Source organism: Bubalus kerabau, chromosome 4 (genome assembly GCF_029407905.1).
Source record: "Bubalus kerabau isolate K-KA32 ecotype Philippines breed swamp buffalo chromosome 4, PCC_UOA_SB_1v2, whole genome shotgun sequence".
In the NCBI taxonomy this organism is placed as follows: Eukaryota; Metazoa; Chordata; class Mammalia; order Artiodactyla; family Bovidae; genus Bubalus; species Bubalus kerabau.
The window spans coordinates 38936469-38951611 of record NC_073627.1 but is presented as its reverse complement, the minus strand read 5'-3'; the positions used below and the strand labels follow the sequence as shown (position 1 = coordinate 38951611).

The window sequence follows — 15143 nt, the reverse complement described above, 5'->3', positions numbered from 1 at the left end:
GTATTTCTCAAACGGGCCAGCAAAGGCCAGGTAGGTCAGGAACTTTCCATGGCTCACACAACCAGTTACGGGAGAGCCGGGATCTCCCAGTGCCTGGCACCAGTACCCTTTTTTTTTTTTTTAATTGGGGTATAGTCGCTTTACAACATCGTGTTAGATTCTGCCGAAAGCAATGCACTTTATTCAAAGACCAGCCCGGTCCCTCCATGGAACTGCCCACCCTTTAACCTTCTAGAAGAAGTATGTTAATGGACACTGGTTAAATGAATCTGTTGTTCTTCAGTCTTTCCGACTCTTTCCGACCCCAAGCACTGCGCAGCGTGCCAAGCTTTCCCGTCCTTCACCATCTCCTGGAGTTTGCCCAAACTCATGCCCATTGAGTGATGCCATCCAACCATTCATTCAGGATTCATATGAGTATTTATTCAGGATTCATATGAGCATTGAACATAAGGCCAAGTGAGAAGAAATGCCTCTTTTCTTCTCCCCTTTCTCCTCAGTTCTCTCCTCCCATCCTCCTTTTCTACCCAAATGATAAATAGCACCAGGTCAGCACAACATTTGGAAAATGTATCCTCTCACCACTGCTAACATGTTGGAGTATTAATTCCTTTCAGTATATTTTTTACATGCTGTGCTTGTGAAAGTGAAAGTGTTAGTCGCTCAGTCATGTCTGAGAGCTCAGTCATGTGTTTGCGATCCCATGGACTGTAGCCTGCCAGGCTTCTCTGTCCATGGGATTCTCCAGGCAAGAAGACTGGAGTGGGTTGCCATTTCCTTCTGCAGGGGATTTTCCTGACCCAGGGATTGAATCCAGGGCTCCTGCATTGCCGGCAATTTCTTTACTGTCTGAGTCACCAAGGAAGATTTGCCTGTAGGTTTACTTAGAGAAAAAAAGAACAAAACTCTTATATTATGGTCTTTCACCATATAATGAAAAATATTCTTAATATAAATATTCTGATAAATATTCTTAATAATGTTTTAATAAGTGAATGGATGATATCTTGTACAGTCCCAGTAACTGGACACTTTGGCTTTTTTTTTCCAATTCTTTATGATTATAAACAGCAGTCCGGAAACATCTTTGTGCATAAATGTTTAGGTATGTATTAGGGCTATTTTATTCAGATGGGTTCCTGGAGGAAGAATTATTAGGTCAAAGGCTCTACATATTGAAATCTCCGACTATTCAAAGGCCCTCTTAAAGATTATTCTTGAGAGAAGCAGCTACATTTCAAGTCAGGTTGCAGGGTAAAATCCTAACATTTCTGGTTTATCCTTGAAAAATCCTTTAAGAAAGCCCCACATTTGGAGAGTGACGTGAAGTTGGAGGCTCTCAGTGGCTGGTCCAGTGCAGCCAGCTCTTCCCACTGGTGCAGGGACAGATGGCTGTTTCTCTGGCAATTAAGTAGTTGGTATGTGTTTAGGGACCACGCTGTACATGAAATATGAATTGTTAAACAGCAGGGTCGTCATTCTCACTGCAAGATGCTCCCATTGCAAGAGGCAGAGGGTGTGTGGGGATTCAGATTCCACTGCCCAGACCCTCGCCCACAGGTGATGGGGGACTGGCACACATTTCGAAGGTTATTTCTAAAATTCCCTTTTTCCTCCAACTTGCATATTTTGGTGGAATTTGCATTCCATTAATGAATTCATGGGGCTTCCCAGGTGGCTCAGTGGTAAAGGATCTGCCTGCAATGCAGGAGACGCAGGTTCAGTCTCTGGTTTGGGCAGATCCTCTGGAGAAGGAAATGGCAACCCACTCCAGTATTCTTGCCTGGGAAATCCCATGGACAGAGGAGCCTGGCGGGCTACAGTCCATGGGGTTGCAAAAGAATTGGCTGGGACTTAGCGACTACACAATAACAAAAATGTATTCATAGATCGTGTGCCACTGGATTTTCTGAAACCCTGAGTGGTACCTGAATGCAGCTGAAAGTTTCGGGAGGTCCCCAGTTTTCCTGCCTATTTTTGGCAGCCTGCTCTGGGTCTGCACATCAACTTGAGCTCTTTGAGGCAACGGGTGCCGGGGATGGGAACCATTGGAATTCTGTGTGGCTCCTGTTTTTCTCTTTAAGCTCAGTTTCCTCTGTGAGCTGGAGGGGAGGAAAAACCAAGCTGTTTGCATCTGTGTCTGCAGGTTGCCTGGAACACGAGTTACCACGAAAGCCCTCATCCTGGCAGGACCGATGTCGCCCAGCTGTCCGGCCAGGCTGGGCTTCTCTGTTGGGCAGGAATTCACAGTGTGGCCATCACAAGACCAGCACGATGGGGCAGGAGGCTTAGGTTTCAGGTGCTAGGTCCGTTTTAAGGAAGATTGTTTTACTGGATCACAGTCACACGGGTTTATTCACGTATCACCCGAGTGCCATGCAGCAGTGTGAAGTAGATGTGATGGAGGCAATATGGACCCCAAAATCTGAAATATTTACCATCTGGCCCTTTACAGGAAAAGTTGGCTGACTCCTGCCTTAGCCAAATGTTGGCCAGGCCTTGGTGGCAGATGCTGAGATGGTCACCAATTTGTGTTGGTGATCAGGCAAGTGGGTCCCGGGCCGAGTCCTGCCACAGAGATCGAGCACTGAGTGCTGCAACTCAGACGTCAGGCTGCCTGCTAGGTGCTCACTCCTGCGTGCTTGTTGTTGTTCAGTTGCTCAGTCAAGTCTGACTCTTTGCGACCCCATGGACTGCAGCACACCAGGCTTCCCTGTCCTTCACCATCTCCCAGAGTTTGTTCAAACTCGTGTCCATTGAGTCGGTAATGCCATCCAACCATCTCATCCTCTGTCGCCCCCTTCTCCTCCTGCCCTCAGTCTTGCCCAGCATCAGGGTCTTTTCCACATCAGGTACCCAAAGTACTGGAGCATCAGCATCAGTCCTTCCAATGAATATTCAGGGTTGACTTCCTTTAGGATTGACTGGTTTGATCTCCTTGCTGTCCAAGGAACTCTCAAGAGTCTTCTCCAGCACCGCAGTTTGAAAGCATCGATTCTTCGGCTCTCAGCCTTCTGTATGCTCAGTCCCCCGCCCCCTAACCTGCACTCCCCTGTCTTCCTCCCTGGGCCAGCATCCACTCCAGCGTGCTGAAGGACGAAGCCGATTCCCCAGCGGCCGCGGGCCCCCAGGTCCCCGAGGTCAGCCTGGGCCGCTTGGATTTTGAGGTGTCCGACTTCTTCCTCTTCGGCTCACCCCTGGGCCTGGTCCTGGCCATGCGGAGGACGGTGCTGCCCGGACTGGATGGTGGGTGTGATGCTGGCTGGGGCCTGAGATGCCTTTGAGTCACTAGGCCACTGTGTCAGGACATGGAACTGGGGAGAGTAGGGGTGGGGAGACCAGAGAATTGGGGGTAGATGGAAAGAGAGGAAAAAGAGGAAGAAGAAGAAAGGGGTGGAGGCAGGAGGGAGAGTGGGGCAACTTCCCCGATGGGGCCAGGTGAGGCAGCCCCTGGTGGATTTCACTCCCTACCACAGGCCCCGTTGCCTGGTTATCATGCTTTCTGGGAAGAGAAACCCTACTGTACCCACCCGCTCCTTCCCCAATACCCAGGTAGGCCCCTTGCAGCCAGGTCGGTCTTACTGCCCCCTGCAGATACGCCCCCTCCACCTCAGTGCCTCTGCTTGCAAGGTCCCCACAGCCTTGAATGCCTTTCCCCATTCCTCTGATATACTTCCAGAGGTGATTTGCACCAGAAGATGGTTTAGCAGTGACTCTGAGGATATAAGAGGCTGGAGGCCCCTGGGAGCACAATGGATCAGGGATCCTCCAAATTCTTTTGTCCCAAAGCTTACCAACAAACTGCACTACGACTGTTGATCACAGATACAAAGTCGGGAGTGGAGGGGCTCTGATAGAAGTAGGGGAAACAGGCAGAATCCCACAGCTGTGGTTAACGTTGCTAAGGAAACCTAGGGTTCCCGGGATGCGGGACGGTCCAGTGCCCTGAGACGGACAGGGCGGCGAGATGGTGCGATGAGGCCTCAGTGGAGACACCTGCTGGTCAATGGGAGAAGTGTTCGGCCCGCTCTGACAAACTAAGTTTACTTACTACCCTAGGTCTGGGAATTGAGCGGGGCAGAAGAAAGAGGCAGCTGATCCTGAATGAAGGACCCTAGGTCTGCTTCATAGATCAGGTAGCAACTAAGTGACAGCCAGAATTGAAATGAGTTTGATCAATGGAAACAGTGGAGGACATCCTGCTAAGAGCAGGGGGAGCTTGAGCAAAGGCACAGAGAATGGAAAGCAGCTGTCCATCATGGCCCCCGTGCTGGGTGCCTACAGTGGGGCTTCCGAGTGGGGCAGGTCGGCAAGGCCTTGAGGGTTAAGCTGAACCAAGTGGCTTTGATTCTGTTGGTAGCAGGGAGCCATGGCAGGTTCTTGAGCAAAGGAGTAGGTTTCTCAAAGTTGCAGTTGAGGGCGCCTCCTAGGACCAAGGCAGCAGGTGTTCAAGGGGCTTCCTGTGTGTCCTCCCCCCACCCCCCAAGGTTTCCAGGTACGTCCCGCCTGCAGTCAGGTCTACAGCTTCTTCCACTGCGCAGACCCCTCCGCCTCCCGGCTTGAACCACTGCTGGAGCCCAAGTTCCACCTGGTGCCACCTGTCAGCGTGCCCCGCTATCAGAGGTTCCCACTGGGCGACGGACAGCCCCTCCTCCTTGGTAAGCTCTCGGGGGTGTCAGAGTGTGCTGAGCTGGAGGCTGGGCTCCATGCAGGTGGTGCCCTAGGGCCACCCTCTCTGGTCCAGCCCCTCCAAGCTGTCAGATGTCAGAGTGGCTAGACTCACCTGAACAAAGTCTGTGTACTTTTGGGGGAGTGGGGGGTGGCGTGGACAGGAAGACCTCTGACTCACCTGCCTTTGGAGCAGCCCACCTGTGTGAGCTCCTGCTCTGCAGGAGGCATCTTTGGGCTCTGCCCCCTGATTAGCTCCTGTGTCTGGGGCCAGCGTAATACTGGCTGCGTAATACTGAGATGTCAGGCCTGATTGCAAGTTTGGGATCCACACTCAGTGTTATGCCCAGTGCCTGGACTCTAGAGGTGCAGGTCAGGGAGTGGGTCACCCTGGTGGGCTTCTTGGAAGAGGGGGTCTTCAACCAAGGCATTTGTACAGGTGGAGAAGAGCTAGAGGGTGGGGTTTGAGGGATCTTCTGGGTGGAGGAGCAGCAGGAGCAAGGGAGGTGGATTGGGAGAGGGCCAGTGGCCTATGGGGCTCACGTGGGGTGAGCTGGGCATGGACTGGGGTGAGGCCAAGGGGAGGCCTGGGATGGACAGTCAGGGCTTGGAGATCAGAGCCTTGAAAGTTTAGCCAGACCCTGTTCAGAGATTTGGGCCAGATTGGAGTCGGGGGGTGGGGGTGGGGTGGGGGGGTGGTGTGCTGCCGTGCGTGTGTCTCATTCAGGATTTAAACCCAGCTTACCCCTTTCCACCCCATCTCAAAGGAAACTTAATTTCCAAAGTCCTGTTTTGTCAGGAGTTTTTATTAATAGACGGGTTCTATAGATAGAAAAATGAAAGTCACTCAATCGTGTCCAACTTTGCGACCCCGTGGACTATAGCCCTCCAGGCTCCTCTGTCCATGGAATTCTCCAGGCAAGAATACTGGAGTGGGCAGCCATTCCCTTCTCCAGAGAATCTTCCCCAACCCAGGGGTCAAACCCAGGTCTCCCGCATTACAGGCAGATTCTTTACCTTCTGAGTCACCAGGGAGAAAGGCATCCTAAAATGTGCCGGTCTCTGGTCAGGGCATCCTCCTGCCCCCAGAGGGCGCCCTTGCCCCCAGGCTCATTTATGTCCGGGCTCAGCCGCAATCCTCCGAGGCTGAGAGGAGTGTGCTACAAAGCACATGGTTGTCACCTGTGACCTCAGCTGGGGCTTTGGGTGCAGTATCCCAGAGGCGCCCTCGGCAGCTCTGTTGGGGTTGGAGTGACGGTTGGGACCCTGACTTGTGCCTGCATAACCCATGGCTTGGAGGATGTGAAACCAACGGGTACCTGGTGAAGGGGTCCTGGTCAGGTCCCAGAATGAGAGGTGTGGGCTCCTCCCCAGGTGCCCAGACTCCCACCCAGCATGGGGCTGGCACTGCCCGGGCAGCTCCATTTGAGACCCACCACTTGGCCTTGAGGTGGGGCTAAGTAGCTCAGTTGGTAGAGCATCAGACTTTAATCTGAGGGTCCAGGGTTCAAGTCCCTGTTCAGGCATGCTGTCCTCTATTTTGGGCTTCCCTCACAGCTCAGTTGGTAAAGAATCTGTTTCAATGCAGGAGACCAGGGTTCGATCCCTGGGGTGGGAAGATCCCCTGGAGAAGGAAATGGCAACCCACTCCAGTATTTGTGCCTAGAGAATCCCATGGATAGAGGAGCCTGGAGGGCTACAGTCCATGGAGTTGCAAGAGTTGGACATGACTTAGTGACTAAACTACCACCATGCAGACTTGACTGTGAAATTCCCCCTCCAGCTGATGCCCTGCATACCCACAGTGCCCTCTTCCTGGAGGGCAGCTCCTGGGGGAGCCCGCCGCTTCTGGATGCCCCCGCCTCACCCCCTCAGGCCCTGAGATCCCAGCGCCAGGCACGGAGGATCAGCCAGGGCAGCTCCAGTGAGAGCTCGGAGTCCTCGGACAGCTTGGCCCCCGTGGGTGCCTCCCGCAGTGAGTGAGGGTCTCCTGGGCCCCACCTGGATTCGCGGGAGAGGGGCTTCCTCCAGGTGGGCACTGGTTCCCTGCCAGGGCTGTTGAGGACCGCGGAGGAGGGGAACAGGACATCTAGACTGAGCTCTGATCTCAGAAAGAACTGTGACCTCTGACCTGGACAGGGGTCCTGACCTCTGACGGTGGTCTGAGCTCTGACCTCAGCCAGAGCCCTAATCCCAACGTTCAGTTTCCCCACTGGAGTCCCTCTGACCAGCAACCCTGGGGTGAGACTCTATATGTCTGTGGATCCGGCCCTCGTTCTGGGGATCAGTTTGCAGCATGTGACCTGGAGGCCGGTTGGGTGGGTGAGGGGACTGAGGGGTCGTTGAAGCTGGGGAAAGACTGGCACATGTCCTAGAGCTCATTTTGAGCTGAGTGCTCTGGCTCCAAATTCGTGTCCCTAGTGGCATGTCCACCACTGGATCTGCACCCTGGGGGTCCCACATGCACTGCCTCTTGGGTCAAGGTCCTGGGGCAGGCCACTCAGTCCTCACCTCCCTCTCGGATCCATAGTCACAGCCAAGTGGTGGGGCTCCAAGCGCATCGACTACGCCCTGTACTGCCCTGACGTCCTCACAGCCTTCCCCACCGTGGCCCTGCCCCACCTCTTCCACGCCAGCTACTGGGAGTCCACAGACGTGGTGGCCTTCATCCTGAGACAGGTATGCCGCCCCTGCCTGGGAGGGCCCTGCCTCCAGGGAGAAGATGCTTGCCTTGCCGGTCACACTGGACACTGGAGCATGGCAAGTGGAGCGGGGAGTGACCTGGACAGACAACCGTTTTCATAAGGAATATGACTTCTGGTCAATGTCATGGCACTTTCTAGACAATTAAATAGATGCCATGTAGGAGAATGTGCCCATGTTTCAACTTGGAGATTGGAGTCATCACGCCTGTTCTCCTGTGGGTCTCAGTGTCCTCATTTGTAAAATAGGCGGAGCAGAGAGGCCAGTGACTGAGAGAGAGCCTGGGAGGTGGGGGCTGGATTGCATGCACCCTCCACGGCCAAGAAGGTGGAGACACAAGAGATGCGGGTTCGATCCCTGGGTTGGGAAGATCCCTTGGAGGAGGGCATGGCAATCCACTTCAGTGTTCTTCTTGCCTGGAGAATCCCATGGACAGAGGTGTCTGGCAGGCTACAGTCTATGGGGTTGCAGAGAGTCAGTTATGACTGAAGTGACTGGGCACATAAAAGATTTAACTCAGGAACAGCTAGATGGAAGAGATGCAAAGGACAGGGTATGGGGAAAGGAGTTGGGTTTTCCATGCCCTCTCAGAGGGCGCCACTGTCCCCAGAGCTCCACGCCTTACCAACCTGGAAGCTCTCTGAACCCCATCCTTTTGGGTTTTTATGGAGCCTTCGTTACATAGATTCGATTGATTAAATCATGGCCATGGGTTCTCCTGGCAACTAGCCCCATTCTAAGGCGTGGTGCAACTCACCTCACTAACATAACAAAAGACACCTTTGTACCTCTCGCTTAAGGAAATTCCAAGGATTTTAGGAGCTTTGTGCCTGAAGCTGGACAAAGACGAAACATTTACTTCTTATTATAAATCACAATATCACAGATTGAGGGAGTCACTGCAGATAGAGAAGTTCAGGGAGGAGTCCTGGAGCCCCTCTGGGGAGAGAGGAGGAGCCACTGAAAGAAATAGAGGAGGACATCCCTTGAGGTCAGAGGTGGATCAGAGTGGATAGATGGGAGGGGGCCTCTGAGCTGGGCCGGATGGAGGTCACGGGGCCTTGGCAGGAATGGCTTCAGTGGAGCCACAGGGTCAGAAGCCTGCCTGGAGTTGGGGGAGGAGAGGCAGCAGTGAGGAAGGGGAGATAGTGCAGGCTAAGTCTTTTGTGATCTGTTACTATCAAGGAGATCAGGGACGTGTGATGGTTGTTGGAGAGGGATCCTAGAAAGAGGCACCAGAGCACATGTTTACTATTTATTTATTAGAGTTTTGAAAAAAAAAAACAAAAAAAACAAAAAAAAACTATTTGGTTTCTTTTTTTTTTTTTTTGATCAAGCCGTGTGGCATGAGGGATGTTAGTTCCCTGACTAGGGATCAAACTCACAGCCCCTACACTGGAAGTGCAGAGCCTTAACCACTGGACCACCAGCAAAGTCTCTATGAGATGCTAAGGAGTCGGGATGCTAATTTAGACGCTAAGGAGAATGAGCCAGCAGTGAGGGGCTAACCCGTGATGCAGGGTTGACAGGGGAGCTTGCTCCATCATGTTCTTGAGCAGGTGGGTGGAGCTGGGACCAGGGCTCCAGCTGGCCTTTGATAATGGTCACCCACCATGACGGGGGCAGGGGGAAGGCAGAGAATGGGTACAGACCCAGGTGGTTCCTAGGTTGGGGTATCGAGAGCAGGGGCTGCTCCCAGGGCGGAGCATTTGAGAGACAGTGGTCTGGCCCCAGCTGTCAGGACAGGTGGGCAGAAAGGCTGCCCTGAGGGTCCCAGGCTGGGAGGTGGGGAGGCTTGGAGAAGGGCCTGGCTGTAAGCTGGAGGGCCCTGACACCAGGGGGAGGAGGCGGGGGTGTCCAGACGGCCTGACCCGGAGTCCTGCTGGGCTGTTGATCAGGTGATGCGCTATGAGAGTGTGAACGTCAAGGAGAGCGCTGGCCTGGACCCCGCGGCACTGAGCCCTGCCAACCCCCGCGAGAAGTGGCTTCGTAAGAGGACCCAGGTCAAGCTGCGGGTATGTGCTTGTCGGAGGCACCTATGGGTTGGGGCTGTCCCCAGGGGATGGGCCCCATGGCCCATCCACATGGCCAGGAAGGGCTTGGGTTAGAGCTCCATGCTGATACATGCTGGGATTCATGCTTAGACGAGGCCCCCAGGATTTCTGTAGAGGTGGGGTGGGGGTATGGAGCAGATGAGATGGAGGAGCTGGTTCCCTGGGGCCTGGCTCCACAGGAGCACCATGGGTGCAGGTCCAGGGCACTGAAGATGGAGGTGAGATGCCAAATATGGAGCTGTATGCCAGGCCTCTGTAGATGTGCACATGAGTCAGAAAGAGTTCTCCCCACAACCATGGGGCTCACAGCCTGGGGTGGCATTTGCCAGGACACAGAGCGAGGCCCGGATTAGGAAGAGGAGGATTGTCGGGGTAAGCTGTGCAGGGCTTCCCTGAAGAAGTGTCATCTTTGCAAGGTATTGAAGTATGAGTAGGAGTTCGGTCCTCATACGTTCATTTACTCAGCAAACAATCATCCGTGTTCACTTTGTCCCTGGCCTTCGGGCAGGCAGTGGAGCACAAGAATATACAGACACAGCCACTGCTATGGTGGGCATTTATAGTCTTGTGGGAGCCTCAGACATGAACCCCAAGAATAGTCTTAAATGGTAGAAGGTGATCCATAAATCAGCTCTTTTTTGGTAAACATTTTTATTGAGCTATAACCACACTTTACACAATTCACCCACTTAAAGTATGCAGTTCAGTGTGTCTTAGTATAGTCACAACTGTGTGCAGCTATCATCACAGTTAATTTTAGAACATTTTCATCCCTCCAAAAGAAACCCCTTACCCTTTAGCCACTATCCCCCTCCGCAGCCCCTTACTCCCACCCCTAACCCTGAGCAACCAGTAATCTACTTTCTGTGTCTATAGGCTTACTTATTCTGGGCATTTCATGTAATGCAATCATACAATATGTAGTCCTTTATGTCTGGCTACTTTCACTGAGCATAATGTTTTCAAGGTTGATTCACGTTGTGGCTTGTGACAGTACTCAGTTTCGTTTTATGGCATCTTTCTATGTGTTTATTTCCATAAATGGAATCTTCTGCCATCAGAATTCTTGTTAGGGGGCCTGAATTCCTCACTTGACTAAGTGTCTCCAGGTCAGGGTCCATGACTGGTTCCTCTCTACATACCCAGAGCCCAGCCCAGGGACCAGCGGGGATGAGGTACCCACAGATATTTGTTGAACTATTGAATTAAAATACTGTGGGAATTGAGAGAAGGTAGAGACTGTGTCCAGAGAAGGCAATGGCAGCCCACTTCAGTAGTCTTGCCTGGAAAATCCCATGGATGGAGGAGCCTGGTAGGCTGCAGTCCATGGGGTTGCGAAGAGTCGGACATGACTGAAGCAACTTAGCAGCAGCAGCAGCAGCAGAGACTGTGTCTGGGGAGTCCCCAAGTGCTTCTTAGAGAAGACGAAGCTGAGTCAGGTCATAGTGGATGGGCAGAATGTGGAGACAGAGGACCAGGGATGCTGTGGAGAGACGGGGTGGGGGGGATGGGGAATCAATGTGAGCGAAGGCCCTGAGGCCTCTCTGCAGAGCCTGACCTGAAAGAACCAACTGGGCTTCCAAGGGCAGCAGCGTGAGAGGGGACTCAAATGGTTTCCCAGCAAAGTTTTGATGCCAGGCTCAGGATTTGGAGCCAGGAGCTTAAAAGTTCTATGCTTCGTAAAGACAATGAATCTGCCGTGGGGGCTGTGTTTTGAATCAGGGGCTCCTTTAAGATGCTACTAGCAGAGTCCACGAGAGAGGTGCCCGGGGTGTGGGCAGAGACACTGATGTAGGCAGTTTTGTAAAAATTCAGTGGTCTGGGGTCTTGAAGCCAGGCTGGGAGTGGTAGGTGGTCCCGGCTGGGAGCTGCGGAATGAATTGAAACCAGACATGAAGAAGGATGGGGATGCTGGGATATAGTTACAAACAAATGATGTGATGTCCAGAATTGCTCCAGAATAATCTGGAGTGGGGCAGGAGTGGGGTGGGGGATCCTGCAAAGGAAGAAGGGAGCCAGAAGGGCTGTGACTGGTTTGCAGCCACACGAGTCTTCCTACACGGTTCTCTCTACTCTTCACATTTAAATCGCCCACTAAGTGAAGACGGATGGTTAATGGCTACTGGATATGAGCCGTGATGTGGAAGGAAGAAGCGACGGTGACCCAAAGTTTCCAGCCTGGCCTTCTAGAAGGATGCCACTCTCTGAGGACTGGCTGTTACCTCCGGGCCATGGGGAGCGTTAAGAGCAGAGGATGCTCATTTGTGGGAGTCTAGCACTCCTTGGAGATGATGTGAAGTTTTTAAGGGCCTGTTTTCTTCAGAGGTTCTGTGGGGACATGTCTTGGAAACTTTAATGGGGTTAATAAAGGAAGAAAGGCAAGATTTCACAGGGGACCATCCTCCAACCCATCCTGAGGACAATGCAAATCAAAAGCAAGGTCAAGTCCCCTTGCAGAGGTTGAACTGGTTTCTGTCCTTCCAGAATGTCACTGCCAACCACCGGGCCAATGACGTGATTGCTGCCGAAGATGGCCCCCAAGTCCTGGTGGGGAGGTTCATGTACGGGCCCCTCGACATGGTGGCCCTGACCGGCGAGAAGGTACAGAAGCTGGGCCCTCCTTCCTGGGTACCAGATGGCACCTGGGCCGAGGGCTGTGGGGAGGGGCTGGCTGCACGAGGTGGGAGACGCTCACCCGGGTCAGTGAGGGATGGACTGGGCACTTAGGAGAAGCCGGTGTGGCTGCAGTGGAAAGAGAAGGGATGGTGGGAGCCAGGAACTAGCATCAAGTGGGGACCCCGAGCCCTGCGGTCTTGGCAGAGAGCTCCCAAGTCCAGCACCCTCCCCGGCTTTCAGCGAGTCCCCTGGCCCCCTCGCCTCCTGCAGGTGGACATCCTGGTGATGGCAGAGCCGTCCTCCGGCCGCTGGGTGCACCTGGACACAGAGATCACCAACAGCAGTGGGCGCATCACATACAGCGTGCCACGGCCCCGGCGCCTGGGGGTCGGTGTCTACCCCGTGAAGATGGTCGTCAGGTCAGACCCAGGGGACATTCTCACGGTGGTTTCACCCAATTCCATGGCCCTTCCAGGCCTGTTCAGAAGATGGGGTCCTGGGGATGCTGTCTTGGGCCCCATCCCTGTCTGCTGGGAGAGAGGAAAATGGATGTGGTTACAGCTTTAGCATCAGGAGGTGCCACCCGGCTTCTCTCTCATCCTGGCCCCTATTGAGCTCTGACCCTGGCCAAGGGCTGATGTTGGCCTCAGGCTGACACCTGACCCTGAGTGCACAGCTAACCCCCAGGTGGGCACCTTTCAGGGGCGACCAGACCTGCGCGATGAGCTACCTCACAGTGCTGCCCCGGGGCATGGAGTGTGTGGTCTTCAGCATCGATGGCTCCTTTGCCGCCAGCGTGTCCATCATGGGAAGTGACCCCAAGGTTCGGCCGGGGGCAGTGGACGTTGTCCGGTGAGTGTTTCCTTCTGGCAGGGGACATATCCTCTGGGGAAGGAACCAGTGGCTGTGCAGGAGGTGGGCTGTGTTTTTCTAGTTTCCTCTAGGAATTCCACTAGTCTCTGGGCTGGGAGCCAGGAGTCCTAGCTTCACCTGCAGGAGTAATATACTGAGGGTTCTTGAGAAGCTCCACCACCTTCCAGCCTTCTGTTCCTCCCTGCCTCCCTCTCTCCATTTAGCCTAACACCGTCAGAGCATTCTGTGCAGTGAATCAGGACGGGTCTCTTGCATTCAGATCCCAATCAGGATAAAATTGTTATGTTCTGATTACCAATCGTCATGGAGCAAATGTCTCATTTTTAGTGACTTATGATAGTAGTTTATTATTCTATGACATCGTTCCGTGGATTGATTGGGTTCTGCTGGGAGGTTCTTAGAGGCGGCCTCTCCAGAAATGGCAGTCAGATTGTGGTCTGGGCTGGGGGTCATCTAAGGGCTGGATGTTCAAGATGTTCAAGATGGGTGATGAACTCATGTATCTTGTTCCTTGGCTGGGGTCTGTCTTTTTCTCTCTCCATGTGGCTGCTCCAGGTGGCCAGCCTGGGTGATCTCAGACTAGCCAGACTTGGTACCTGATGATGGGCTTCCCTGCTGGTAACTGGCCTACTATGGTTCCCAGATACCCAGCTGGAAGCTACAAGCCTTCTTAGTACCCAGTCTTGGGATTCAGTGTCTTTCCCACTACACTTGTTCTATTAGTTCCAAGCTAATCCCAGGATCAGCCCAGTTTCAAAGAGGAAGGGAACACATAAAGGTGTGACTGCTGGGACATGTGGCTCACTGGGGGGCCCTTCTTTCGAGACTAGCTAACACACGGTTCCAATCAAGAGACTGGACTTTTTATAGCTGATTGGAGAAAGCAGAGCAGGCTTCCTGGGAGAGGTGGCATTTGAGTCAGCCCTTGAAGGACAGGTGCATATATATTTCAATCCATGCCACTGTACAAAGATGAGCACAAACAGAAAGGCAAAAGGAAGAAAATACAGGACTGAATTTGATAGGCCAAGAAGGTGAGAAGGACAGGGAAGAACAGACCATGTGTAGGGATAAGTTCAGGGCCATTGGGTGTTAGAGGCCAGTTTAGGACAGGGTGGGAAGTGTGGCTGGAAACAACCTCCCAGGGCTGTTGTACTGTGGAGAGAGGTGCAAAAGGATTTTGCCAAGAGAAAAACAAAAGAGGTACCACTTGAGTTCCTCCCTTCCTGTCTGCCTCCCTCCAGTCTTCCGAGGCCGGTTCTGGGCCAGGCTCTATGCTCTGGGACTGATGCAGAAAGAGCTCCTAGTTGGAGGAAACTCACAGTCCAGTGGAAGAAAATAAGTCATGGGCACAAGAAACTGTTCTCCAGGACTCTGAATCATCAGCATGCCAAAAGTGGACCAATAGCGGTCCTGGGAGTTCTTGGGGACCAGTTCAATAGGCCTGAGCTGAGGCTTAGAAGTGGAGTTAAAGTGAGAGGGTGGAGTGAAGATGCTGCCTGGTAGAATCAAAGCCTTGCTGACTGGTGGGGAGATGGAGGGAAAGGGAGAAATCTAAGTGGCTTGTCTCTGGCTCCAGAAACTTGAGTGATGGCAGTGGCATCAGGGAGAAGGGGACCCAAGCAGAGAGGGCGGAGGTGGGGGGGGGACCAGCTGGGCTGTGGGCATGCGGTTGGCACCTGTGGCCATCTGGGGGGGATGGCTGGGACTCACGGGGCTCAACTTGGGGTGTGAATTTCTGGGTCCCCCTTGTTTTCCCCTACCATGCCCTGGAACAGTTCCTCCAGCTTCTTGGGGGTAGGGAGGAAAGCAGGGAGTGTGGGCTGCTGGGCAGTGGGTAGCTTGCACTGGGCGAGGGCTGGACCCTGAAATATCCTCTCCCTAGGCACTGGCAGGACCTGGGCTACATGATCCTCTACATCACGGGGCGGCCGGACATGCAGAAGCAGCGGGTGGTGTCATGGCTGTCCCAGCACAACTTCCCCCAGGGCATGATCTTCTTCTCCGACGGGCTGGTACACGACCCGCTGCGGCAGAAGGCCATCTTCCTGCGCAACCTGATGCAGGAGGTGAGCGTCCGGCGGGGGAGGGACTTCGGCTGGGGAGGGGTGAGTCCTCGGCCACTCTCCTCCTCGGCCCCTCCTCCTCCCTCAACCTGGGGGGAGCCCCTCCTTTACCCCACATGCTCCGACTGTCCAAGCGGATGCCCAGTTGGCAAAGCACATTCAC

General features: G+C 53.6%; 1 protein-coding gene across 1 annotated transcript in view; it reads left to right on the top strand.

The window, feature by feature from the left end:
• The window catches only part of PITPNM3 (PITPNM family member 3), a 92389-nt gene that overhangs the window by 74239 nt on the left and 3007 nt on the right, over window positions 1-15143 (top strand). Inside the window, exons 14-22 of the mRNA XM_055579646.1 lie at window positions 3074-3246; window positions 4488-4658; window positions 6452-6643; window positions 7199-7347; window positions 9270-9386; window positions 11910-12026; window positions 12312-12460; window positions 12744-12893; window positions 14800-14983. Coding sequence (XP_055435621.1) covers window positions 3074-3246; window positions 4488-4658; window positions 6452-6643; window positions 7199-7347; window positions 9270-9386; window positions 11910-12026; window positions 12312-12460; window positions 12744-12893; window positions 14800-14983 — 1402 coding nt within the window. The remainder of the gene's footprint in view (window positions 1-3073; window positions 3247-4487; window positions 4659-6451; window positions 6644-7198; window positions 7348-9269; window positions 9387-11909; window positions 12027-12311; window positions 12461-12743; window positions 12894-14799; window positions 14984-15143) is intronic.